At 38.4% G+C, this 27,429-nt stretch overlaps 1 protein-coding gene across 1 annotated transcript in view; it reads left to right on the plus strand.

Moving 5' to 3' along the window:
• Positions 1-27,429, plus strand: part of GGT5 (gamma-glutamyltransferase 5) — a 134,627-nt gene that overhangs the window by 73,244 nt on the left and 33,954 nt on the right. Inside the window, 2 exon segments of the mRNA XM_053699795.1 lie at positions 11,350-11,537; positions 24,456-24,553. Of these exon segments, the coding sequence (XP_053555770.1) occupies positions 11,350-11,537; positions 24,456-24,553 (286 nt within the window).

Genomic DNA, 27,429 nt, shown 5'->3' on the forward strand with positions numbered 1-27,429 from the left:
CTTTGAAAGCACAACTATCTTCTATAGGAATAGTAGTGCGTTTGTTTAGAGTAGAAACCGCCCCCTCGACCTTGGGGACTGTCTGCCATAAGTCCTTTCTGGGGTCGACTATAGGAAATAATTTCTTAAATATAGGGGGAGGAACAAAAGGTATGCCGGGCCTTTCCCACTCCTTATTTACTATGTCCGCCACCCGCTTGGGTATAGGAAAAGCATCGGGGGGCACCGGAACCTCTAGGAACTTGTCCATCTTACATAATTTCTCTGGAATGACCAAATTGTCACAATCATCCAGAGTAGATAATACCTCCTTAAGCAGTGCGCGGAGATGTTCTAATGTAAATTTAAATGTTACAACATCAGGTTCAGCTTGTTGAGAAATTTTTCCTGAATCTGAAATTTCTCCCTCAGACAAAACCTCCCTCCTGGCCCCTTCAGATTGGTGTGAGGGTATGTCAGAACAGTTATCATCAGCGTCCTCTTGCTCTTCAGTGTTTAAAACAGAGCAATCGCGCTTTCTCTGATAAGTAGGCATTTTGGATAAAATGTTTGCAATAGAATTATCCATTACGGCCATTAATTGTTGCATGGTAATAAGTATTGGCGCACTAGATGTACTAGGGGCCTCTTGTGTGGGCAAAACTGGTGTAGACACAGAAGGGGATGATGCAGTATCATGCTTACTCCCCTCATTTGAGGAATCATCTTGGGCAATATCATTATCTGTGGCATCATTGTCCCTACTTTGTTTGGACACTATGGCACAATTATCACATAAATTTAAATGGGGAGAAACCTTGGTTTTCATACATATAGAACATAGCTTATCTGATGGTACAGACATGTTAAACAGGCTTAAACTTGTCAACAAAGCACAAAAAACGTTTTAAAATAAAACCGTTACTGTCACTTTAAATTTTAAACTGAACACACTTTATTACTGAATATGTGAAAAAGTATGAAGGAATTGTTCAAAATTCACCAAAATTTCACCACAGTGTCTTAAAGCCTTAAAAGTATTGCACACCAAATTTGAAGGCTTTAACCCTTAAAATAACGGAACCGGAGCCGTTTTTACATTTAACCCCTATACAGTCCCAGCTATCAGCTTTGCTGAGACCCAACCAAGCCCAGAGGGGAATACGATACCAAATGACGCCTTCTATAAGCTTTTTCAGTGGTTCTTAGCTCCTCACACATGCATCTGCATGCCTTGCTTCTCCAAAAACAACTGCGCATTAGTGGCGCGAAAATGAGGCTCTGCCTATGATTAGAAAAGGCCCCCATCTGAAAAAGGTGTCCAATACAGTGCCTGCCGTTTTTTAAAACAATCCCCAAGATTATAATAACTATTAAGAGTTATAATCTGCAAAATATGCTTAGCAAAGTAATCGTTTTAGCCCAGAAAAATGTCTACCAGTTTTTTAAGCCCTTATGAAGCCCTTTATTCTTTTACTTAATCTAAGAAAATGGCTTACCGGTCCCCATAGGGGAAATGACAGCCTTCCAGCATTACATAGTCTTGTTAGAAATGTGGCCAGTCATACCTCAAGCAGAAAAGTCTGCCAACTGTTTCCCCCAACTGAAGTTACTTCATCTCAACAGTCCTGTGTGGAAACAGCAATCGATTTTAGTAACGTTTGCTAAAATCATCTTCCTCTTACAAACAGAAATCTTCATCTCTTTTCTGTTTCAGAGTAAATAGTACATTCCAGCACTATTTTAAAATAACAAACACTTGATTGAAGGATAAAAACTACATTTAAACACCAAAAAACTCTTAACCATCTCCGTGGAGATGTTGCCTGTGCAACGGCAAAGAGAATGACTGGGGTAGGCGGAGCCTAGGAGGGATCATGTGACCAGCTTTGCTGGGCTCTTTGCCATTTCCTGTTGGGGAAGAGAATATCCCACATGTAAGGATGACGCCGTGGACCGGACACACCTATGTTGGAGAAAGATGTATTTTTTCCTGTTAAACGAGTCAAAGGTTTGACTATACTGGAGAACCCTTTAATGAATTTTTGATAAAAGTTAGAGAATCCGAAATTTTTTGGGACTTGTTTCTTTGTAGTGGGAGTAGGCCAGCTAGTAACTGCTGAAACTTTGTTGTCTTCCATCTGAACACCCAATAAACTAATTATATAACCAAGAAAAGAAATATCTTTAGAGTGAAAAATATATTTTTCAGGTTTGGCGTACAAATGGGGGCTTCTTAACCTGAAGTGAACTATCCTAACATGAGTAATATGTTCTTATAATGAGTCCAAGATGTCATCATGGAATATATTGTTTATAAAATTTTGGAAAGAGACAGGGGCATTAAAGAGCCCCAATGGCATCACAGTATACTCATAAAGTCTGTATCTAGTACGGAAAGCTGTGAGCCATTTGTCACCTGTCCGAATTCTTATCAAGTTATATGCCCCCTAAGATCTAATTTTGTATATATCTTAGCAAAACGTAATTGTTCTATCAACTCAGGAATAAGTGGTAGGGGGTACCTGTTTTTAATTGTTACTTTGTTGAGTTCAAGGTAATCTATTATAGATCTGAGGGACTCGTATTTGTTTCTCATGAAAATGATCCCTGCACCTACAGGTGAAGTGGAAGGTCTTATGAAACCCTTTATAAGATTATCGTCTATATAATCTTTTAGATGTTACAATTCTGGCTGGGAGAATGGGTAAATGTGACCATAAGGGATAGGTGACCCAGATAAATATTGTGGGTAATAGGATCATTAGAGGAGGAAGTACCATCAAAAAAACGGAGGACCATTGGTTTCAATATCTTAATAGTGGGTATTTTATTTTTTGATACAGCACTTGAATATATGAACAGCCCTGATGCTCAAGAGTCAATAATGGCGTTCACTTTAATCAGATACTGATCCCACTGCAGGGAAATAGAAAGTTGGCAATAATGAGTTGATATAACATTGTTAGAAAATAAATACGGATAAATTCTAGTGTTACCTTTCTTAGACTTTGCTAGGATTGGGCATCTTTTACTTCATGGGATTTTGCGGCACAATATAAACATAAATTGTTGAGGCTTTTCCTTGCCCTTTCTTCAGGCTTCAAGGGACCCTTGACAAATCCAATTTCCATCGGTTCTTCATTGGATTTGTTTGGCGGATTAATAGATATGGGAGTCATCCTAGGTTTGAACAATTCTGGAAACCTTTTTTTCTTTTCTCCTCTCACGGAGTCTTCTGTCCATAGTGATTGTTAGGGACATCAATACTTCTAGGGTATCTGGTAAGTCGACCCTTGCCAATTTGTCTTTCAGGGCTTCTGATAAGCCCAATCTATAATGACTTTTGAGTGACACATTATTCCACTGACTATCTTTTGACCATTTCTTAAATTCTGCAATATAGTCTTCGACTGGTCTTTTAAGTTGTTTTAGAGCTCTCATTGCATTTTCGGCAGTAAGCTGTTTTAATGGGTCTTCATAAAGTAATGCCATGGCAGTAAAGAAAGAATCAATTTAGTTTTTTTATAGGATCATCAGTTTTGAAATATGTATTGGCCCATGTTCTTGGTTCTGTTCTAAGATACAAGATGACTGTCAGTACCTTTTGTTTATCAGTGGGGTAACTTTTAGGCTTTAGAGCAAACAATAAGTAACAGGCATTTTTGAAGTCTCTAAACTGAGCTCTATCGCCATAAAAACTTTTCAGGGGGACTGACATTAGGTTCAGGAAATTATTTAGCTGTAGTCGGTTTAGAAGTTACTGTATCTTTAAAGTGAAGGTCAATTTAAGGCCAATATGAAATGTATTCAATAACATACCCTCATTATAGTCGCTAACTTTATTTTTCACAAAACTTACTTTTTATAAAAAATTAATTATTAGTATACTTTCCGTTTGCATTGCGACTCCTCCCCTCCACCACTTTCTTATTCAGCATTAGTGACATAGCGATCGGTCCCACACGCTCGCTACGTTAGTGAAAAGCTTGTGCACATGATTTACAAGAAACTGCACATGCGTATTTGCAACGGAATCGCGCATGCCTGAAAATGTGTGGTAGCGTAAGTGATATGTATCCAAATAAGAAGCAGGAAGCGCAATATGCAGGCGTCTCATGAACAAGCCTGATAGCTCTATGACGCTATTGAGGGAGTAACGCATGTGCATAAGTTATTAGTGATGTTGCGAGAAAGGGGGCTGAACGCCCCGGGGAGGGAAACGGACATTGGAGAATCGAATATCACATTTCTGTCAATCAAAGTAGGTAAGATGGCGGGCGTACGAAAAAAGAGAAACGGAGCAAAAATAAAAGTTAAAAAATAGAAGGTATGTTTAAAATGTAAGATAAATTATGAATGAACGTCAAACTGCAGAATGGCTTGAACGAGTCACCCAGACTTGACCTTCACTTTAATTACATTTCTCAATGTTTTGTTCTGCATTTGTAAATCCCTTAATCCTGGGGATAGTAAGTCCACCCTCTGAGAGAGATTTTGCATGTGGTTTGTGAGCTCAGCAGGATCCTTTATAGTAGGCTTGGTATTATGTAATGAATGTAGGAATGGATCTATTTTGCAGAGCAAGGAAAATAAAAGAAATGTATAGAAAAAAACATACATAACATACATTGGTAACATAAGTAGTAACTTGTAGCTAAGCACAGTCTCAGGGATATTACTACTGAATATCCTGAGGCACGTATTGCAGTTAATATAAAATATACAGCAGAATGTGTACAGGGAGTTGTGTCGCCACTAGTCACTGAAACTGGGTTGTTAGGAATATATAACCCAAAAGTAGTACAACAGTATATATGCTAGCTAGTGTAAGTACTAGCTGGATTGGAACACAAATAAAAGTGAAAAAGTAAGGCCTTAACACAAAATGAGGTATAAAACCAATCAGAGGAGAGGAGAGATGGCAGCATATGCTGAGCGGTATGCAAAAAGAGGCACACAAATAGGAAATGTCTAGGAAATAGTTTAAAGGTAACAGAGTAGTCCGGACTTAATTTGGTTAGACGTATAGGAGAACTGGAGTTACCGGTAACGGTTTTGAGTCGGTGGATGTCAGCTGCAGCAGAGGGAGTGAGTACAGCTTGTTGCAGCTGTGAAGGCGTCCTCGCTGTAATGCGGAAGTGATCCGGAGTTGTTAGCAGCTGTATAGGTTTAACAGCTGATAGTACTCTGGAACTTTAGGAAAAAAGAACTGAAAATGGCTTGTTAGAAAAATAACGAAGGTAAAAGACAAAGTGAAATTTCACACAAAAAAATAGAATACACACCTATGTACACAAGTAAAAAGAAAAAACTAGAAGAGGGTCTCTTCAGGAAAATCCGGAATCTTGAAGTAGCTTGAACAGCAACAGCGCACACTTGACACTGCTTGTAAAATACCAAGCAATGAGAGATTCCTTGCAAGGCCTTTTATGGGAAGTAGTTAGATAAGATCATGCCCCTAACAACGTTAGAGATATATGAGGTAATATTAGTGAATGCCGCTAACATGAGTGTATGAGAGGGAAGTGAGGAGACAGCTCTGACAATGTGAGGACGGCAGTGACTGCTACTTCGTTATAGATATATGAGGTAATATTAGTGAATGCCGCTAACATGAGTGTATGAGAGGGAAGTGAGGAGACAGCTCTGACAATGTGAGGACAATAATGACTGCTACTAAACGTTAGAGATACAGTATATGAGGTAATATTAGTGAATGCAGCTAACATGAGTGTATGAGAGGGAAGTGAGGAGACAGCTCTGACAGTGTGAGGACAATAGTGACTGCTTCTAAATGTTAGAGATACAATATATGAGTTAATATTAGTGAATGCAGCTAACATGAGTGTATGAGAGGGAAGTGAGGAGACAGCTCTGACAATGTGAGGACAATAGTGACTGCTACTAAACGTTAGAGATACAGTATATGAGGTAATATTAGTGAATGCAGCTAACATGAGTGTATGAGAGGGAAGTGAGGAGACAGCTCTGACAATGTGAGGACAATAGTGACTGCTACTAAACGTTAGAGATACAGTATATGAGGTAATATTAGTGAATGCAGCTAACATGAGTGTATGAGAGGGAAGTGAGGAGACAGCTCTGACAATGTGAGGACAATAGTGACTGCTACTAAACGTTAGAGATATATGAGGTAATATTAGTGAATGCAGCTAACATGAGTGTATGAGACGGAAGTGAAGAGACAGCTCTGACAGTGTGAGGACGGCAGTGACTGCTACTAAACGTTAGAGATATATGAGTTAATATTAGTGAATGCAGCTAACATGAGTGTATGAGAGGGAAGTGAAGAGACAGCTCTGACAATGTGAGGACAATAGTGACTGCTACTAAACGTTAGAGATATATGAGGTAATATTAGTGAATGCAGCTAACATGAGTGTATGAGAGGGAAGTGAGGAGACAGCTCTGACAGTGTGAGGACGGCAGTGACTGCTACTAAACGTTAGAGATATATGAGGTCATATTAGTGAATGCAGCTAACATGAGTGTATGAGAGGGAAGTGAGGAGACAGCTCTGACAGTGTGAGGACAGCAGTGATTGCTACTTCGTTAGAGATATATGAGGTAATATTAGTGAATGCAGCTAACATGAGTGTATGAGAGGGAAGTGAGGAGACAGCTCTGACAGTGTGAGGACAGCAGTGATTGCTACTTCGTTAGAGATATATGAGGTAATATTAGTGAATGCCGCTAACATGAGTGTATGAGAGGGAAGTGAGGAGACAGCTCTGACAGTGTGAGGACAGCAGTGATTGCTACTTCGTTAGAGATATATGAGGTAATATTAGTGAATGCAGCTAACATGAGTGTATGAGAGGGAAGTGAGGAGACAGCTCTGACAGTGTGCAGTATTAGGGTTAGCATTAGCAGTGATTAAAGGGAAATAAAATTAATGAAATTCAAATTGAAACTTTCATGGTTCAAATAGAGCAGCAGTTTTAAAGTTTTAAAAGACTTCAATTTTCTTCTGTTATCAGATTGACTTTGTTGAAAAACATATTTAGGTAGGTAATATTAGTGAATGCAGCTAACATGAGTGTATGAGAGGGAAGTGAAGAGACAGCTCTGACAATGTGAGGACAATAGTGACTGCTACTAAACGTTAGAGATATATGAGGTAATATTAGTGAATGCCACTAACATGAGTGTAAGAGAGGGAAGTGAAGAGACAGCTCTGACAGTGTGAGGACAATAGTGACTGCTACTAAACGTTAGAGATACAGTATACGAGGTAATATTAGTGAATGCAGCTAACATGAGTGTATGAGAGGGAAGTGAAGAGACAGCTCTGACAATGTGAGGACAGCAGTGATTGCTACTTCGTTAGAGATATATGAGGTAATATTAGTGAATGCAGCTAACATGAGTGTATGAGAGGGAAGTGAAGAGACAGCTCTGACAATGTGAGGACAGCAGTGATTGCTACTTCGTTAGAGATATATGAGGTAATATTAGTGAATGCAGCTAACATGAGTGTATGAGAGGGAAGTGAAGAGACAGCTCTGACAGTGTGAGGACAATAGTGACTGCTACTAAACGTTAGAGATACAGTATATGAGGTAATATTAGTGAATGCAGCTAACATGAGTGTATGAGAGGGAAGTGAAGAGACAGCTCTGACAATGTGAGGACAATAGTGACTGCTACTAAACGTTAGAGATATATGAGGTAATATTAGTGAATGCCACTAACATGAGTGTAAGAGAGGGAAGTGAAGAGACAGCTCTGACAGTGTGAGGACAATAGTGACTGCTACTAAACGTTAGAGATACAGTATACGAGGTAATATTAGTGAATGCAGCTAACATGAGTGTAAGAGAGGGAAGTGAAGAGACAGCTCTGACAGTGTGAGGACAATAGTGACTGCTACTAAACGTTAGAGATATATGAGGTAATATTAGTGAATGCAGCTAACATGAGTGTATGAGAGGGAAGTGAAGAGACAGCTCTGACAATGTGAGGACAGCAGTGATTGCTACTTCGTTAGAGATATATGAGGTAATATTAGTGAATGCAGCTAACATGAGTGTATGAGAGGGAAGTGAAGAGACAGCTCTGACAGTGTGAGGACAATAGTGACTGCTACTAAACGTTAGAGATACAGTATATGAGGTAATATTAGTGAATGCAGCTAACATGAGTGTATGAGAGGGAAGTGAAGAGACAGCTCTGACAATGTGAGGACAATAGTGACTGCTACTAAACGTTAGAGATATATGAGGTAATATTAGTGAATGCCACTAACATGAGTGTAAGAGAGGGAAGTGAAGAGACAGCTCTGACAGTGTGAGGACAATAGTGACTGCTACTAAACGTTAGAGATACAGTATACGAGGTAATATTAGTGAATGCAGCTAACATGAGTGTAAGAGAGGGAAGTGAAGAGACAGCTCTGACAGTGTGAGGACAATAGTGACTGCTACTAAACATTAGAGATATATGAGGTAATATAAGTGAATGTCGCTAACATGAGTGTATGAGAGGGAAGTGAGACAGCTCTGACAGTGTGAGGACAATAGTGACTGCTACTAAACGTTAGAGATATATGAGGTAATATTAGTGAATGCAGCTAACATGAGTGTAATAGAGGGAAGTGAAGAGACAGCTCTGACAATGTGAGGACAATAGTGACTGCTACTAAACGTTAGAGATATGTGAGGTAATATTAGTGAATGCAGCTAACATGAGTGTATGAGAGGGAAGTGAGGAGACAGCTCTGACAGTGTGAGGACAATAGTGACTGCTACTAAACGTTAGAGATATATGAGGTAATATTAGTGAATGCAGCTAACATGAGTGTAAGAGAGGGAAGTGAGGAGACAGCTCTGACAGTGTGAGGACAATAGTGACTGCTACTAAACGTTAGAGATATATGAGGTAATATTAGTGAATGCAGCTAACATGAGTATAAGAGAGGGAAGTGAGGAGACAGCTCTGACAGTGTGAGGACGGCAGTGACTGCTACTAAACGTTAGCTGCATTCACTAATATTACCTCATATATCTCTAACGTTTAGTAGCAGTCACTGCCGTCCTCACACTGTCAGAGCTGTCTCCTCACTTCCCTCTCTTATACTCATGTTAGCTGCATTCACTAATATTACCTCATATATCTCTAACATGAGTGTATGAGAGGGAAGTGAGGAGACAGCTCTGACAGTGTGAGGACAATAGTGACTGCTACTAAACCTTAGAGATATATGAGGTAATATTAGTGAATGCAGCTAACATGAGTGTAAGAGAGGGAAGTGAGTAGACAGCTCTGACAGTGTGAGGACAATAGTGACTGCTACTAAATGTTAGAGATATATGAGGTAATATTAGTGAATGCCCCTAACATGAGTGTAAGAGAGGGAAGTGAAGAGACAGCTCTGACAGTGTGAGGACGGCAGTGACTGCTACTAAACGTTAGAGATATATGAGGTAATATTAGTGAATGCAGCTAACATGAGTGTATGAGAGGGAAGTTTTAAAAGACTTCAATTTTCTTCTGTTATCAGATTGACTTTGTTGAAAAACATATTTAGGTAGGCTTAGCAGCAGCAATGCACTACTGAGAGCTAGCTGGTGATTAAGGCTACACACTTTTGTCTCTTGTCATTGGATCAGATTACAAGTTACGCTCTAATTTTACACTTATAACAAGTTGAAAGTCTGAAATGCTCGAACTTCAGGACCTCGTATATTTTGTGACCAGAATATAAAACGCGTATCACTAGTGCGCAAACCCAACACATTAGACCAATGCCAAAAGTCGAAGGTAGTTATGAATACTTTACGTTACATTATTCTTCTCTTAAAAGAAAATGTTCTTTTTAAAAAAAATATATTTCTATATATACATGTGATTTTATTTTGTAAAATATATATATCTATACCTATATATCTAAATGAATATATACAGGTATAGCTATATATATATATATATATATATATATATATATATATATATATATATATATATATATATATATATATACAGATTTATATAAAAATTTCTATTTAAAAATAAGAACATTTTCTTCTATGTGAAGAACATCAGAATGTAAAGTATATTCAAAACACAATACAACATTAAAATTTATTAAAATTGAATAAAAATATTTACTGTTTCAAGGTATTTAACTGAAAAGGGCTCATAAGTACACATTATATCCCTTTCCAGTCAAATACCTTGCCATATATCGTATCGCTTATATAAAAAAAAAAATATTTATATGACTTTTTTTTTATCAGAAAGTATATATATATATATATATGAGTGTAATAGTTTATTTTAATTTGTTTTTGATGTGTTTGGTGAACACAGCCATTTACTTTCAACTTATAATATGCACGTTAGCGTGGTCACGATATTGCTTATCTTGCCATTTGTAATCTAGCCCAATATGTGTAGCTCTCAGTAGTGCAATGCTGCTCTGAAGCTATTTAGGAGTTTAACCCATAGTTGCAGTAAAGTATCAGTACAGTAATACAATGTTCTAGCACAACAGAGCATTTTCCTTTTGCAATTTTATGTATCTTTAAAGGGATAGTAAACCCAAATAGTTTCTTTGATGATTCAGATAGATCATGCAATTTTAAGCAACTTTCTAATTTACTCCTATTATTAATTTTTCTTCGTTCTCTTGCTATCTTTATTTGAAAAAGCAGGAATCTAAGGCAAGGAGCCGTCCCATTTTTGGTTCAGCACCCTGGATAGTGCTTACTGATTGGTGGCTACATTTAGCCACCAATCAGCAAGTGCAACCCAGATGAGGGACCAAAAATGGTCCGGCTTCAAAGCTTACATTCGTGCTTTTCAAATAAATATAGCAAGAGAACAAAGAAAACATGATAATAGGAGTAAATTAGAAAGTTGCTTAAAACTGCATGCTCTATCTGAATAATGAAAGAAAAAATTGGGCTTACTATCCCTTTAATACCGACAAAATGCAGCCACATGCAAATGTTAAGAGTACATTTATATTAACCAGAACACTGACTCCAAAGCTTTACAAAGAGCAGACACTCTTTTTATGCAGTTTATACAATCTTTTATAACATGTAAGTAAAATATTACATGACTTATGTTTAAAACTACCATTATACCAAAAAATACAATTATTTTGACTACAGTACCATCTACTGGATATTTGTTGTACTGCGTCCAACAAATTCAGTGGTGCTATCAAAAAGATATTAAAAACAAACGCACATACAGATACTATACTTGCACAGAAATAGTACAATCATATGTACACATTTAAATATTCACAAAAAATGTTAACAGTGATGGTTATTTTGTCATTGATAAGTAGGAGACATGAGGAAGTAGCAGTTGATTCTCTCTCCTTTTCTGCAGGTCACAGAATCATTACTCTCAAAGAGTTTTGCTGCCAAGATACGGCAACTGATTGATGGATCTGGGAATCACTCTCTCAGCTACTATCAGGTGAATCTGATGTATCCAGAGACGTCTGGCACCACTCATGTATCAGTGATCAGCAAGGATGGGAGCTCCGTGTCAGTAACCAGCTCTATTAACCACATGTACGTTATCACATATTCATGTTGTGTCTGATAAATGTCTGCTGCTTTACTGTGCTGAGCTGGCAGAACGTTATCCTGCAAAGCAAAGTGTCTGAGATGGGCGTTCTGCTGCTAAGGAACCTCTGTCACCACTGCCTCATGGGAAACAAAAAGCTTCCTGAAACAGTCCTCTATGCAGGTGCTGGCTTTTCTTCCTATACATTAAAGGGACTTGAAAGTTAAGTTACAATTCAGACAGTTTGTACAATTAAAAAGAAAAGAATGTTACTGTTTACTTCTAGTATTAGATATACCTATTTAGCTTGGTATTCTTTGTTTTAACTTAAGGGATATTAAACTGTTTCATTATTGTAATAGAAAAGCACTTAGCAGTTGCTGATACATAATAAAAATCATTGGAATATGTAATATTCATCTATTTAAATGTCACAGCCCTACATAGTGCTGTGGTCTCTACAGGAAGCTCATCTAGAATGATGTCATAAAACTTCTAGAGTTAGTTTAGTATTAAAGGGACAGTATACACTAATTTTTATATAACTGCATGTAATAGACACTACTATAAAGAGTAATATGCACATATACTGATATAAAAAATCAGTATAAAACCTTTAAAAACTTGCTTAAAAGCTCCCAATTTAGCACTGTTGAAGAGATTAGTCTGAAACACCCACTGAAAGGTGTTGAGAGCAGACCCTCCCCTGCATATGAATAGACCCATTATACACAGGGATAGGCAAGGTGTCCGTACATGGACACTGGTCTCCGTGACTGGGACTTGCAGTGTCCACTGCCTGTTTTGCGGAATGATGGAAGTCAGAGCTGCCAGTTTAAAGAGGCTGATGTTCTGTTTGTACTGGGACCCCAGTGAATGTGTTAGCAGTAAGCGGGTCTGCATGCTGAGACCACCCAGGGGAAAGTGAAGGGTTAAAACAGGCTTTCTGCAGGGAATAGATCTAGGGGAGCTGGTAACAATTCTGCCCTGCTTGTACACAGATGGAATTAAGTCCTGCTTCACCACAGATACATATTTTATGTCTGCGTGCTGATGGGCAGTACATGCTGTATGGAGCATTGGTGTGCTGCAGTTGGGGATATCCAGTGAGGGAGGGATTATAAAGAAACTGCCCTGACTAGTTAGTTGGTGTCTGTAATGAAGCATAATACACGGCAGAACTTTTCATATACTGCCCTTCTCTACCACTTCTGCTGGACGGCTATTCCATGCATCCTCGGTAAAGAGAGTGTTTTTTAATGTTTTTTTTGGTGTCCTTCACTAAGGTCTGTACTTTGGAAAATGTCCGCCACAGCCTTGGTTTGTGCGTATCTCTGATTATACAAACAGAAGCAATGGGAAGTTTGTATACATCAGTATACATGTAAAACTTTGGGGCTTGTTTAGGAATCTGAAAATCAGCACAGTGTTATTTAAAAATAAGCAAAACTATAGATTTTTACAAAACACCCCCAGATAGGCTATATAAATGGATTATCTAGAACACATTTATGCAAAGAAAAATCTAGTGTACAATGTCCCTCTAAATGAATAGACTAGATAAACGGGGAGTCAGATTTGCTGAAGCTCAGATCTACTTATTACACTGGGGGCAGAGGCTATAGTAAGAAATTCTAAGTGCTAATTTTTCAAGAAAACAAGTAAGTTGTTTGCTGTTTTTTTTTACAAAATCTGTTTCTTTTTATATTTACTTTGATTTAACATATTTGTTTTTATCAAAAGAGCACTGTTGAATATCCCTTTAGTTACTTTCCATGAGAGCATACTGAGGTAGGCTCATGAGTGTGCAAATGTTGAACACTGTATATATAACATTTATAGAAACATGAGATTACTTAAAGTCAGCAGTTTTAAATGACAACAAAAACACTATTTAAAAAAAAATATATATATAATTTAAAATTATGGGGGGAGATAAAAAACTGAAATTAAAATCCTCCATGTCTCAAAATTAAATCAATGTAAATATTTGCATAGGAAATTAGCACATCTAGGCAAGTATCCCCGATTGCTTTTCCCCAGAAATTCTTAATATACAATGTTAATCCTGTTAAAAGGATCACTGTGTCAAAACAGTATTTTGAAGCAAAAAAAACTGAGAATTTGCATATCTAATTTGCATATCTTACCCACAATTCTCTTGTGCATTGGTAACAAAATATATATATATTTAGTTTTAAATATAAATTCTAATATTGACTGATCTATGATGTAATATAACTTTAAGAAACAGTCTAGACCCTCACATGCACAAAAGCAAGAGCAGTCCAGCACTATGGAATTTTGTGGCACTATGCACAAAAATAATAATAATGTCCCTTTAAAATATTATTGTGCTTGTATAAAATAATAATTGATTTAAAGATAAATTTCCGTACTTTTAATGTTTATAAAATAGGGTAAATATACCCACTGATACTACACGGATTTGTATCTTTCCTAAAGGACCAGTAAATACAGTAGATTTGCAAAATCAACAAATGCATGATAAAAAGACAATGCAATAGCACTTAGTCTTAACTTCACATGAGTGGTAGATTTTTTTCTGACAAATTTCAAAAATATGTCTATTTCCACTCCAACTGCATCACGTGATTATACTCGGTTTGTAAGTTAAACAAGGATCTTTCTAGGTGTACCCCTTGTGTGATGACCAAGGCAGTATTACATCTATGGGTAAGATTTGTACACTGAATAGTCAGGTTCCTAATACTTAAAACAGTGGAATCACAATGTGAAAACATATTGGTGTAGATTACAAGTGAAGTGCTATTAATAGTGCAGGGTGCTCTATCAATATCGCAGTATCATGCTCAGAGTAGCACTCTGGTAATTCAAGTGAATGGCAAATGTTTAGCGCTTATTACAAGTTGTGAGTATATGTTTGTGCAGGGGCAGAACTACCGCAGTCGCAACAATCGCGACGAGGTCGGCCACTGTGGGGGACCCAGCAGGTGTGACCTGACCTCTAACAGTGTCAGGGGAAGCGCATGCATGGCACAAAAGTTTTTTAAAAGTCCAGGCAGTGCGAGGTGTGTTGCGTGGCGCGGTGGCGGCTGGAGATACCGGGAGGCGGAGCTCGCTACCCAGTACCTAACTACAGAGCCTGTGACTCGCACACTGAGCACTAAGGTAAGGTCCGTTGCTTGCATTATACCAGGAGAGCGTGTTTGCCTCTCTGTACAGAGAGCTTTGGAGAATGACCGGATGTAAGGCCCCGCTATCTCCAGTGTCTAGACTGCTTTTATGCAGGTTACTATGCTCCTCTGGTGAGGTGGGCGTGTGCTGCTCCAAACCGTCTTGGGAACAGCTGTCCTGCGTCACATGTCCAGGTTACTCCCTTTGGGCTGCTAGGTATGCTGGTATGTAATGTGCTGTGGGGTTTGACTGTGGGACTTTGATGGTTGTAAAAAATCAGGTCTGCACAAAAAGTTAAAGTAGGCTTCTAAAGACAGCTCCCCTTTGCCGTACAAAAAAATAATAATATAATGAATATTAACTTTGATCTGCAATATTAATTCATAAAGATATCAGCACAGAAGTATACATTAACAGTAGAAAACCAAGTATTAGCTGAAAAACTGTATTAAAATGGCATATCTAGATATCCCTACAGACCTTATTATGATGTGTTTTTTTATAATATAAATACAGCAATTGATGTAGGGATTTGCTTCACACTGTACATTGCAAGGTCACATGTATTCTAAGATGAGGCTGCTTCTGAATATCTGTGGAACCGGTTCCCTTACCTACACATATCTCTGTCACAGGTTTATCACTCTGGTTGATAACAACAAAATAGTATAATTTGCTTTCATCACTATACTGTGCCGCTATATACAGTACGGGGGGGCTGGACCATGTCACAGACTACTGTGGTCACTATATAAAGAACTGGGCAGGTAGGGTAAGGCCAGCCATCTCACCGGCAGATTACAGACTGTGTCACTAACTTACTATATACAGTACGGGTGGGTTAAACAGAGTCACTATATACAGTAATAGGGGGTCAGACCATCTCACAGACTGTGGGCACAGGGTACCCCTTTTGCAGACGTAATCTGATTCACATTTTTTTTTGTTCTGTGTTAAATGTTGAAAAAAAAAAAAAGATATGTATCAAATTCACATTTTTTTGGTGCTGGGGGGGCCCTTCTTAGATTCTTGCACCTGAGCCCTGTGATTTCTAGTTACGCCTTTGTGTGTGTGTATAAATATATGTATGTGTGTATATATATATATATATATATATATATATATATATATAAAACACACAGAGAAAACCCAGCACTAACTTACAAGCTCTCAGCTAAGATTTAAAAGCAAAAATGGAAAGGTTAGTTACCGCATCTGGCCAAATGGGACAAGCCCAGGTACCTCGTCAAGGTCCTTTCCAATACCTAATTAATTTGTTTTGTATTTTAATTTGTTTTGTAATTTTCCCTATCCCTATGAGAGTGCAGTTCCCTTCCGTGTTTTGTATATATAAATATATATATATATATATATATATATATATATATATATATATATATATATATATATATATATATATATATATATATATATACATACAAAACACGGAAGAGGACTGCACTCTCATACCAGACCGGGTACACATCCCATGACCCTGTAACATGCTCAGCCCTAGGTGCTCACGGGCACTCACAGGAAGCTGTGCTGTCCCCAGAGCCACAGGCAATTAACCCCAATCAGGTCTCTCACTTACAAGCTCTCAGCTAAGATTTAAAAGCAAAAATGGGACAAGCCCAGGTACCACATCAAGGTCCTTTCCAAAACCTGGGACCCTAAAACAGCCACACAATGCAAGCTCTCAAATCCAAACAAACTGAGAACAAGGGAAGGGTGCACAGGCTTATGTAATCACCCTAGACATATACAAAACACGGAAGAGGACTGCACTCTCATACCGGACCACATACGGGCACTCACAGGAAGCTGTGCTGTCCCCAGAGTCACAGGCAGTTAACCCCAGATAGGTCTGGGTGCAAGAACCATAGGGAAATTACAAAACAAATTAATACAACACACAGAGAAAGTGCAGCACTCAATTACAAGCTGGGGATAGCACAGCTTCCTGTGAGTGCCCGTGAGCACCCAGGGCTGAGCATGTTACATGGTCATGGGAATGGGATGTGTACCCGGTCCGGTATGAGAGTGCAGTCCTCTGGATTTGAGAGCTTGCATTGTGTGGCTGTTTTAGGGTCCCAGGTTTTGGAAAGGACCTTGATGTGGTACCTGGACTTGTCCCATTTGGCCAAATGCGGTAACTAACCTTTTCATTTTTGCTTTTAAATCTTAGCTGAGAGCTTGCAAGTGAGTGCTGGACTTTCTCTGTGTGTATATATATATATATATATATATATATATATATATACACACACTGTAAAATAGATCCGCACTCACTGGACTTTAAATAACAAAACGTGGTTTATTGTTGTGACGTTTCGGGGATCAAACCGCCCCCTTCATCAGACCAAACAAGAGTGAAAAAATAATGTGTGCCTATATAGGCCCATGACCCCTCCCCTCGGAAGTGACATCATAAACAGCACATGGTGTGTAGTAGTGATAATTATGAGGAATCAACACATATTATAGTTGCATATGCTTGATACCTAATCTAGATACTGACTAGCAAAATAGTTCCGTAGTATATTATAGTTTATACAATGTGCGAATAAACATTCAGCATTAAATAGTAAAAGTCAGTGCTCATTCTAAACAATAACGTTTGGCTATATACAGTACATTAGTAATATACAGCTCTTACAATGTCAATCTGGGTGGGTGGGCTTTTTTATTTTGATAGGGCTATAAGATTAGGTGTAATTCTTTTTTCTTTTTTGATAATGTGGTTTTCGTAATTTAGTGTTTGTTTTTTTTGTAACAATCACCTAGATTACGAGTTTTGCGTTAGGCTTAAAAAGCAGTGTTGGCCGGTCCTAACTCTGCTTTTTAATGCCCGCTTGTATTACGAGTCTTGCAGGTACAGGTGTACCGCTCACTTTTTTGGCCAGACTTGGAAATACTGCAAATCCACTTACGTAAATTGCGTATCCTCTTTTTTCAATGGGACTTACATAGCGCCGGTATTACGAGTCTGACAAAAGAGGTAGACCCTCTCCTGTCAAGACTGGTACCGCATTTTAAAGTCAGTAGTTAAGAGTTTTACATTACAACGCCGTAGCATAAAACTCTTAACTAAAGTGCTAAAAAGTACACCCATAAACTACATATTAACCCCTAAACCGAGGCCCTCCCGCATCGCAAACACTAAAAGAACATTTTTCACCCCTAATCTGCCGAACCGGACATCACCGCCACTATAATAAATATATTAACCCCTAAACCACCGCACTCCCGCCTCGCAAACACTAGTTACATTTTATTAACCCCTAATCTGCCGTCCCTAGCATCGCCGCCACCTACCTACATTTATTAGCCCCTAATCTGCCGCCCCCAACGTTGCCGCCACTATATTAAAATTATTAACCCCTAAACCTAACACCCTTAAACTTAAATATAATTAAAAGAAATCTAAATAAAAATTACTATAATTAACTAAATTATTCCTATTTAAAACTAAATACAAACTTACCTGTAAAATAAACCCTAAGCTAGCTACAATATAACTAATAGTTACATTGTAGCTATCTTAGGGTTTATTTTTATTTTACAGGCAAGTCTGTATTTATTTTAACTAGGTAGAATAGTTACTAAATAGTTGTGAACTATTTAATAAATTACCTTGCTAAAATAAATACAAATTTGAACTGTAAAATAAAACCTTACCTAAGTTACACTAACACCTAACACTACACTATAATTAAATTAGCTAAAGTACAAAAAAAAACCCCCACTAAATTACAGAAAATAATAAACAAATTACAAGATTTTTAAACTAATTACACCTAATCTAATCCCCCTAACAAAATAAAAAAGCCCCCCAAAAATAAAAAATGCCCTACCCTACACTAAATTACAAATAGCCCTTAAAAGGTCCTTTTGCTGGGCATTGCCCCAAAGTAATCAGCTCTTTTACCTGTAAAAAATATTACAAATCCCCCCCAACATTAAAACCCACCACTCACACAACCATCCCTACTCTAAAACCCACCCAATACCCCCTTAAAAAACCTAACACTAACCCCTTGAAGATCACCTTGGCATCAGCCAATAGGATTTTTTCTACCTTAATTCCGATTGGCTGATAGAATTCTATCAGCCAATCGGAATTGAAGGGACGCCATCTTGGATGACGTCACTTAAAGGTACCTTCATTCAGTGTTAGCCGTTGGATGAAGAGGATGCTCTGCGTTGGATGTCTTGAAGATGGACCCGCTCCGCGCCTTCTGGATGAAGTTAGAAGATGCCTTCTGGATGAAGACTTCTGCCCGTCTGGAGGACCACTTCGCCCGGCTTGGATGAAGCCTTCTCCCGGCTTCGTTGAAGACTTCGGCCCGGTTGGATGAAGACTTCTCCCGGTAAGGTGATCTTCAAGGGGTTAGTGTTAGTTTTTTTTAAGGGGGTATTGGGTGGGTTTTAGAGTAGGGTTGGTTGTGTGGGTGGTGGGTTTTAATGTTGGGGGGGGATTTGTAAAAAAATTTTAAAGGTAAAACAGCTGATTACTTTGGGGCAATGCCATGCAAAAGGCCCTTTTAAGGGCAATTTGTAATTTAGTGTAGGGTAGGGCTTTTTTTTATTTTGGGGGGGCTTTTTTATTTTGTTAGGGTGATTAGATTAGGTGTAATTAGTTTAAAAATCTTGTAATTTGTTTATTATTTTCTGTAATTTAGTGGGGGGGTTTTGTACTTTAGCTAATTTTATTTCATTGTATTTAATTTAGGGAATTAATTTAATTATAGTGTAGTGTTAGGTGTAATTGTAACTTAGGTTAGCTTTTATTTTACAGGTAAATTTGTATTTATTTTAGCTAGGTAGTTTTTTAAATAGTTAATAACTATTTAGTAACTATTCTACCTAGTTAAAATAAATACAAACTTGCCTGTAAAATAAAAATAAACCCTAAGCTAGATACAATGTGATTATTAGTTATATTGTAGCTAACTTATGGTTTATTTTATAGGTAAGTATTTAGTTTTAAATAGGAATAATTTAGTTAATGATAGGAATTTTATTTAGATGTATTTAAATTTTATTTAAGTTAGGGGGAGTTAAGGTTATACTTAGGTTTAGGGGTTAATAAATTTAGAATAGTGTCGGCGACGATGGGGCGGCAGATTAGGGGTTAATAAATATAATGTAGGTGGCGGCGACATTGGGGGCGGCAGATTAGGGGTTAATAAATATAATGTAGGTGGCGGCGATGTTGGGGACAGCAGATTAGGGGTTAATAAGTATAATGTAGGTGGCGGTGGTGTCCGGAGCGACAGATTAGGGGTTAATAATATAATGTAGGTGTCGGCGATGTCGGGGTGGTAGATTAGGGGTTATTAAGTGTAAAATTAGGGGTGTTTAGACTCGGGGTTCACGTTAGGGTGTTAGGTGTAAACATTTCCCCATAGGAATCAATGGGGCTGCGTTAGGAGCTAAACGCTGTTTTTTTCAGCTGGCTCTCCCCATTGATTCCTATGGGGAAATAGTGCACAAGCACGTTACATCAGCTCACTGCTAACGTAAACAGCGATGTATTGGAGTGAGATGTGGAGCAAAATTTTGCTCAACGCTCACTTCTTGTCTGTTAACGCAGGGTTTGTAAAAACTCGTAATACCAGCGATGTCTGTAAGTGAGCGGTGAGCATAAACTGCTTGTTAGCACCGCATAGCCTCTTACGCAAAACTCGTAATCTAGCCATTTAGTTTATTTTTATTTTGGTAATATAGTACTTTTAATAAGGTTTAATAGTATATTAAAATAATTTGAGTAAGGTTAGGGTTTTTTAATATGTAATTTAGTTAATTTAATTGGTATTTTAATTTAATTGTAGTATAATAGTTAGGGTAGGCTAATTAATATTTTAAAATATTTTATTTTAATTCTACAGGTAAGTTTAAATTTATTTGAAGATAGGGATGTTGTAATTTTAATTTAAAGTTAGCGGGTTGTTAGGTTTAGGGGTTAATAGCTTAATTTAGTTTATGGCGATGTGGGGGCTGACGGTTTAGGGGTTAATAGGTTTATTTAGGTTTATTTAGTGGTGGTGATGTGGGAGGCCAGAGGTTATGGGGTTAATACGTTTATTTAGTGACGGCGGTATCAGGGAGCAGCGGAATAGGAGTTAATAACTTTATTTATGTTGCGGCGGTGTCGGGGAGCAGCGGAATAGGGGTAAATAACTTTATTTATGTTGCGGCGGTGTTGGGGAGCGGCGGGATAGGGTTTAATAAGTTTATTTATGTTGCGGCGGGGTCGGGGAGTGGCGGGATAGGAGTTAAACATTTTAGTATAGGGGCGGCGTTTAGTGACAGGGTATAATGTTAGTAAAAAGCCACATAGACGCAAGATAAATGACTGTTAGTTAACAACAGTCCAACGCTCATCGCCCCGTACTTGGTGCGCGTCTTTTTGCTGGCTTTTTTTTATAAATAAGGAGAGTGTATTGAGATACGTAGCCGCGATGTTAGGCGAGCGTATTGGTGCCGGCGAATGCAACAAAGTTGAGGCTTTGATAAATATCCCCAATAGTATATTACAAGGTGTTGTATACATATGCACACATACATGCACACACATACACATATATACATACAAACACACCAATTCACACACACATTTATTCACCTTTGAGCCCTTCCAAGTGTATGGTACAATAGGTTCAACCAGTAAAGGTTCAACATTTGATAAATGTATTGTACATTCTTAGTTGTTGTTGTGTTTTGATGATTATTGACATAATGGAGTGCCAAATAAAGCTTAAGGGGACGATTTAACAATGTGCGGACGGACATGATCCCCTGTAGCGGATCATGTCCGTCGCACATCGATAAATGCCGACAGCATATAATTTATTATTGCACAAGCATTTCACTAGAAATGCTTGTGCAATGCCACCCCTTGCACATTCACCAATCTGCCGCTAGCAAGTGATGTCAATCAACCCGATTGTATGCGATTGGTCAGATTGCTGTCCGCTGCCTCAGAGGTAGTGGACGAGTTAAGGAACAACTTAACTCCTGTTTCCGGCGAACCTAAAGGCTCGCAGGGAAACAGATGCATTCAGCACAATACAGGGCTTGGTAAATTGGCCCCCTAGTGTAAATAGAAAATAAAGAATACAGTTATAATAACAAGTACATGTATAAAATATGAATTAACTTTAATATTTAAAAATATATAAATACAGTATATACATAGAAATATGAGTATTTGCATAATATGCTAAATTGGCCAATCCAAGTGTCCAAACCAAAAAAATAAATAATACAGTGGGGCAAAAAAGTATTTAGTCAGTCACCAATTGTGCAAGTTCTCCTACTTAAGAAGATGAGAAAGGCCTGCAATTTTCATCATAGGTATACCTCAACTATGAGAGACAAAATGTGGAAACAAACCCAGACAATCACATTGTCTGATTTGGAAAGAATTTATTTGCATATTATGGTGGAAAATAAGTATTTGGTTAATATCAAAAGTTCATCTCAATACTTTGTTATATATGCTTTGTTGGCAATGACAGAGGTCAAACATTTTCTGTAAGTCTTCACAAGGTTGTCACACACTGTTGCTGGTATGTTGGCCCATTCCTGCATGCAGATCTCCTCTAGAGCAGTGATGTTTTGGGGCTGTCGCTGGGCAACACAGACTTTCAACTCCCTCCAAAGGTTTTCTATGGGGTTTAGATCTGGAGACTGGCTAGGCCACTCCAGGACCTTGAAATGCTTCCTACGAAACCACTCCTTCATTGCCCGGGCGGTGTGTTTGGGATCATTGTCATGCTAAAAGACCCAGCCACGTTTCATCTTCCATGCCCTTGCTGATGGAAGGAGGTTTGCACTCAAAATCTCACTATACATGGCCCCATTCATTCTTTCATGTACACGGATCAGTCGTCCTGTTCCCTTTGCAGAGAAACAGCCCCAAAGCATGATGTTGCCACCCCCATGCTTCACAGTAGGTATGGTGTTCTCTCTCCTCCAAACACGACAAGTTGTGTTTCTACCAAACAGTTCTACTTTGGTTTCATCTGACCATATGACATTCTCCCAATCCGCTTCTGGATCATCCAAATGCTCTCTAGCATACTTTAGATGGGCCCGGACATGTACTGGCTTAAGCAGGGGGACACATCTGGCACTGCAGGATCTGAGTCCCTGGCGGCATAGTGTGTTACTGATGGTAGCCTTTGTTACGTTGGTCCCAGCTCTCTGCAGGTCATTCACTAGGTCCCCCCGTGTGGTTCTGGGATGTTTGCTCACCGTTCTTGTGATCATCTTGCATGGAGCCCCAGATCGAGGGAGATTATCAGTGGTTTTGTATGTCTTCCATTTTCTAATTATTGCTCCCACAGTTGATTTCTTCACACCAAGCTGCTTGCCTATTGCAGATTCAGTCTTCCCAGCCTGGCGCAGGTCTACAATTTTGTTTCTGGTGTCCTTCTACAGCTCTTTGGTCTTCACCATAGTGGAGTTTGGAGTGTGACTGTTTGAGGTTGTGGACAGGTGACTTTTATACTGATAACAAGTTCAAACAGGTTCCATAAATACAGGTAATGAGTGGAGGACAGAGGAGCCTCTTAAAGAAGAAGATGCAAGTCTGTGAGAGCCAGAAATCTTGCTTGTTTGTAGGTGACCAAATACTTATTTTCCACCATAATTTGCAAATAAATTCTTTCCAAATCAGACAATGTGATTGTCTGGATTTGTTTCCACATTTTGTCTCTCATAGTTGAGGTATACCTATGATGAAAATTACAGGCCTTTCTCATCTTCTTAAGTGGGAGAACTTGCACAATTGGTGGCTGACTAAATACTTTTTGCCCCACTGTATATATATGTGTATGTGTATCCAGTGACAAAATACGAAAACAAAAATTTTAAATATCCTATAGCGAGAATAGAAATCTTCAATCCTTGGTTCTGAGTGGATCTGAGTGTTAACCTGAAATATAAATATAAAAATAGTGCATACCAAAAGTGAAAGGATTTCCCAAATGCTAAAAATCGCCATCTAAGCATTTCAGCCCTGAGACTGGGGTCTTTCTCAAGACTGATGTCTGCAACATATTTGGCTGTTTAAATAAAAAAGGTAAAAAAAAGTTATCAAAAACATTATATATATAAGATGCTGGTGCAATGCTGAATGCGGAGAGCGTATTGCTCTCCGCATTCAGAGATGTCTGTCGGACATGATCCGCTGATCGGATCATGTTGGACAGACATTTTATAAATAGGCCCCATAGCCTAAAGTATACAGGTATACATAAGTTAAAAACAAAAGTTTAAGCACTACTCAATCATAGTCATCTGAATATTGGATATTAAAGTAAAAATGTTGGATAAATAAAATTAGTATAAAGATTTTTTTTGGTGCACATATTTGATACATTTTCCTATGTCTAATTGATTTGATATTGATAAAGACTGCCTGGTTGGTTTAAATGCGGAATTCACTTAACTAATCAAATCAGTTCATGGTGTCTTTGCAATGAACAATTTTGTATTATTTCGAATACATTTTTTTTACAAACAAATATAAATCTCTTTTCTGGTGATAGTATTTTGGTACAAGTTTATTTGAGTGATATTTGTAATGTTTTATTCAACCTAAAAGTGATTGTATTTATTAAAGAGAAATGAAAGACATCTAAAGAGCATTGCATGGGAATTCTGACTGACTAGTATGGTTGCCATTGTTGCTAAAGTATCTTCGCTCTCACAACTGTCCTGTTATTGACAATAACCATTTTCTTCCCCAGATTGGGATCTATGGTTTACTCACCTCGCACAGGGATCATCTTTAATAACCAGATGGCAGATTTCTGCACAGGTGATCCTCATAGAGCCATCAAAGAAGGTAAAATTCTTCACCCTCATGATGTTCCTTCTTGTTCTCTCAGGTTTCCTTTATCCATTGCATCCAGGTAATTAAGATAAGGGTGCAAGGTGCCCCACCTGGCCCTGTACCGCTCTGATTTGTGCGCTTATAAATTTCAAATCCATAGCTATGTGTGACCACAAGGGTACACTAAGCAGAAACCCCCACTAATGATGTGCAGCTGATGTGTACATGGGAACTACTCTTTGTGCTGTCACCAGATGTTTGAGGCTTCCTATTTTTTTGTATTCCCCAGAATAATTTTCCCATGTCCATAGCTCCAAAACGTTTAGCTATCTGTAGTGTTCAGCGTGTTTATAGTGAATCTTTACGTTAAAGAAACATACTAAGATCAAAGAAAGGTTCCATCTATGATAAGCCTTTTTTGAATGCTTATGATTATTGATTGCAATAATGAATGTGGCTGAATTTTGGATTGATGCCAGATTGGTTATACAAACCCACACACAAGTGTTACAGTTATTTGACTGGTTTTGTTCGTTGTAGACAAAAAAAACTGCAGATTAACAAGTAGCTCTATGGCAAAGGTTAGAAACAGACAAAACTACTGAAAGGAAATCTGTCAGAACCAGATGGGATGTAAACTTATTTTGCACTTGAGTGAGATAGTGTGTGTATATATATCTATATGTATATAAAGGGCTTTTTTTCTGCCGGTACGCAACGGTACGGATATTCATTCATTACCCATCACTCTAGGTTTACTGCGGGGCATTACACTACTCGCCCTTTAGGTTAGCAGCTCTCATGGTCACTAATAATTTCTATACATTTCCCCTCCCAGGCTGTTGTCTCTTTGCCTACAAGAAGGCGGGCAAACTACAACTCCCTGTATGCTTCGCGCTTCTGCCACTTTTCCTGTTTGCGCTGCATGAGCTTTTTATTGGATGTACAGACCAGCTCGCCCTGATGTCAGTGGAAAACCCAGAAGCTCTTAGGTGAAAATAGGGAACACATTAACCTTACATGTTGAAGTTTCTGCCCTTTCTCAAACCACAGCACATATAGCATGTAGCAGCCTTGGTACAACCCTTGAACCATAGTTGGTGCGGTCTTGACAGGGCGCCCTATTCCCTCCCCCAGTCCCTTGTGTCATTAAGGTACCCTGTCAGACAGGGCTGCTGTATAATATCCACTATGGACCAAAGATAAAACACCACCACCCCCTGATGAGCAGAGCCAACAGTTCATGCAGTATTACGGGTGATTACACAAAGGACAGAGGGTAGCCTTTCTAGGCAAGCTGGCTACAGACTTTGGAGTGGATCATGCCCAAGTTTCAGAGCTCAGCAGCAAAGTGATCCAAGCACAATACAAGAGGGACATGGGCACAGTGCTACAAGTGGAGGACAGATTGATGTGTTATCTTACTCCCCAGTACAATTTTTAGTCATATCAGTAAATGGGAAAGGGGAGTGAAATTCTTGGTGGATTTGAGAGCTGATATTGTAGAGAGTGTTGGAACTAAGCTGGCAGACGGTCCTCATATTAGGGTAAGATAATTTGCAAATGTTTATTTTATTTTTGCAGGTTGTAATTCTCAAAAAATAAATACAAAACAAAACCCCTGTTTTTTTATTGCATGGAAAAATGTTGTATGCATTGTTTTTTATTCTTGTGAGACTGGAACATAAAATGGTGTGGTGAAAAACTGCCAAAATGTATTCAGATTAGAGGCGGACTACAAGGTCTAAAAAATTAGCTTATGAACCTCCTAGGTTTAGCTTTCAACTAAGAATTTCAAGAGAACAAAGCAAAATTGGTGATAAAAGTAAATTGGAAAGTTGTTTAAAATGACATGCCCTATTTCAAACATAAAAGGGTTTTTTTTGGACTTAACTGTCCCTTTAACCTTAAGAAAAATACCTCTTGTATTGGTTAAAGTAACATATAACCAATAAATGTTATATTTAAAATTGTGTTGTATGTGTGTATTAAATCACTAAATTGAGTGTTATAGTGATTAGTGATCACTATAACACTCAATTTTTTAATTGCCAACCAACATTTAAAAAATTTGATATCATATTTGAGGCTGTGAGAAGCCACGCCCAAGTCATGGCCAAGCCATTCCCCAAGCCACACCCCAAGTTACACCCTCCCCACCCCCATTTAAAAAGTGTCCAGGAATCTTCTGGGCAAAAGGTGGCAACCCTAAGTCCGTTACATACAGGATGTGACCAGGCAGGTATTAAACACATGCAGAGAATAAACTATCAGCATGCAACATATCAACAATTGCTTCACTCTACATGCAAATACAGTTCAGGCCGGATAACAGTCTTTACAGAAATTTAGAAACCAGAATACCCAAATAATGCCACTTATAGGTTAGCACTTCTGCCGCTTTTCCGTTTTGCACCGCATGAGCTGAAACCCAGGAACCGTCTGACTAACCAAAACAGCTTAATGCCAGGTATACACATCTGTTCAATGCAACGTTCTATTTAAGGTCAGGGAACTAATTGTAAGAGTACCGTAATTGTTTTAAAACTATTTTGTTAACTATATACTGTATACGTGGTTACATTTAGACAGAGCCCTGCTGTGAGCAAAGCACACTTGTAGTCTTTTGCGCAGAGTGCAAATATTGTTACCGGGAAAGCACAGTTTGTAAGGTGAGCGTGAAGTGTCAGTACTACCCTCACGATATTGCTATGGATATGTATGCAGCCACTTCCTAACCACAATATGCTAACATCAGTATCCAGGCACATGCATATAGCTAGTTTATATCCTGAAATCAATGGACGGTATATGCATTAAGAGGTGCCATACCTTGTGGAGTAGAAACTTTTTTGTTATCTTTTAGTGACCAAAATCTTTTCACATTG

This window comes from Bombina bombina, chromosome 2 (assembly GCF_027579735.1).
Source record: "Bombina bombina isolate aBomBom1 chromosome 2, aBomBom1.pri, whole genome shotgun sequence".
Lineage (NCBI taxonomy): Eukaryota > Metazoa > Chordata > Amphibia > Anura > Bombinatoridae > Bombina > Bombina bombina.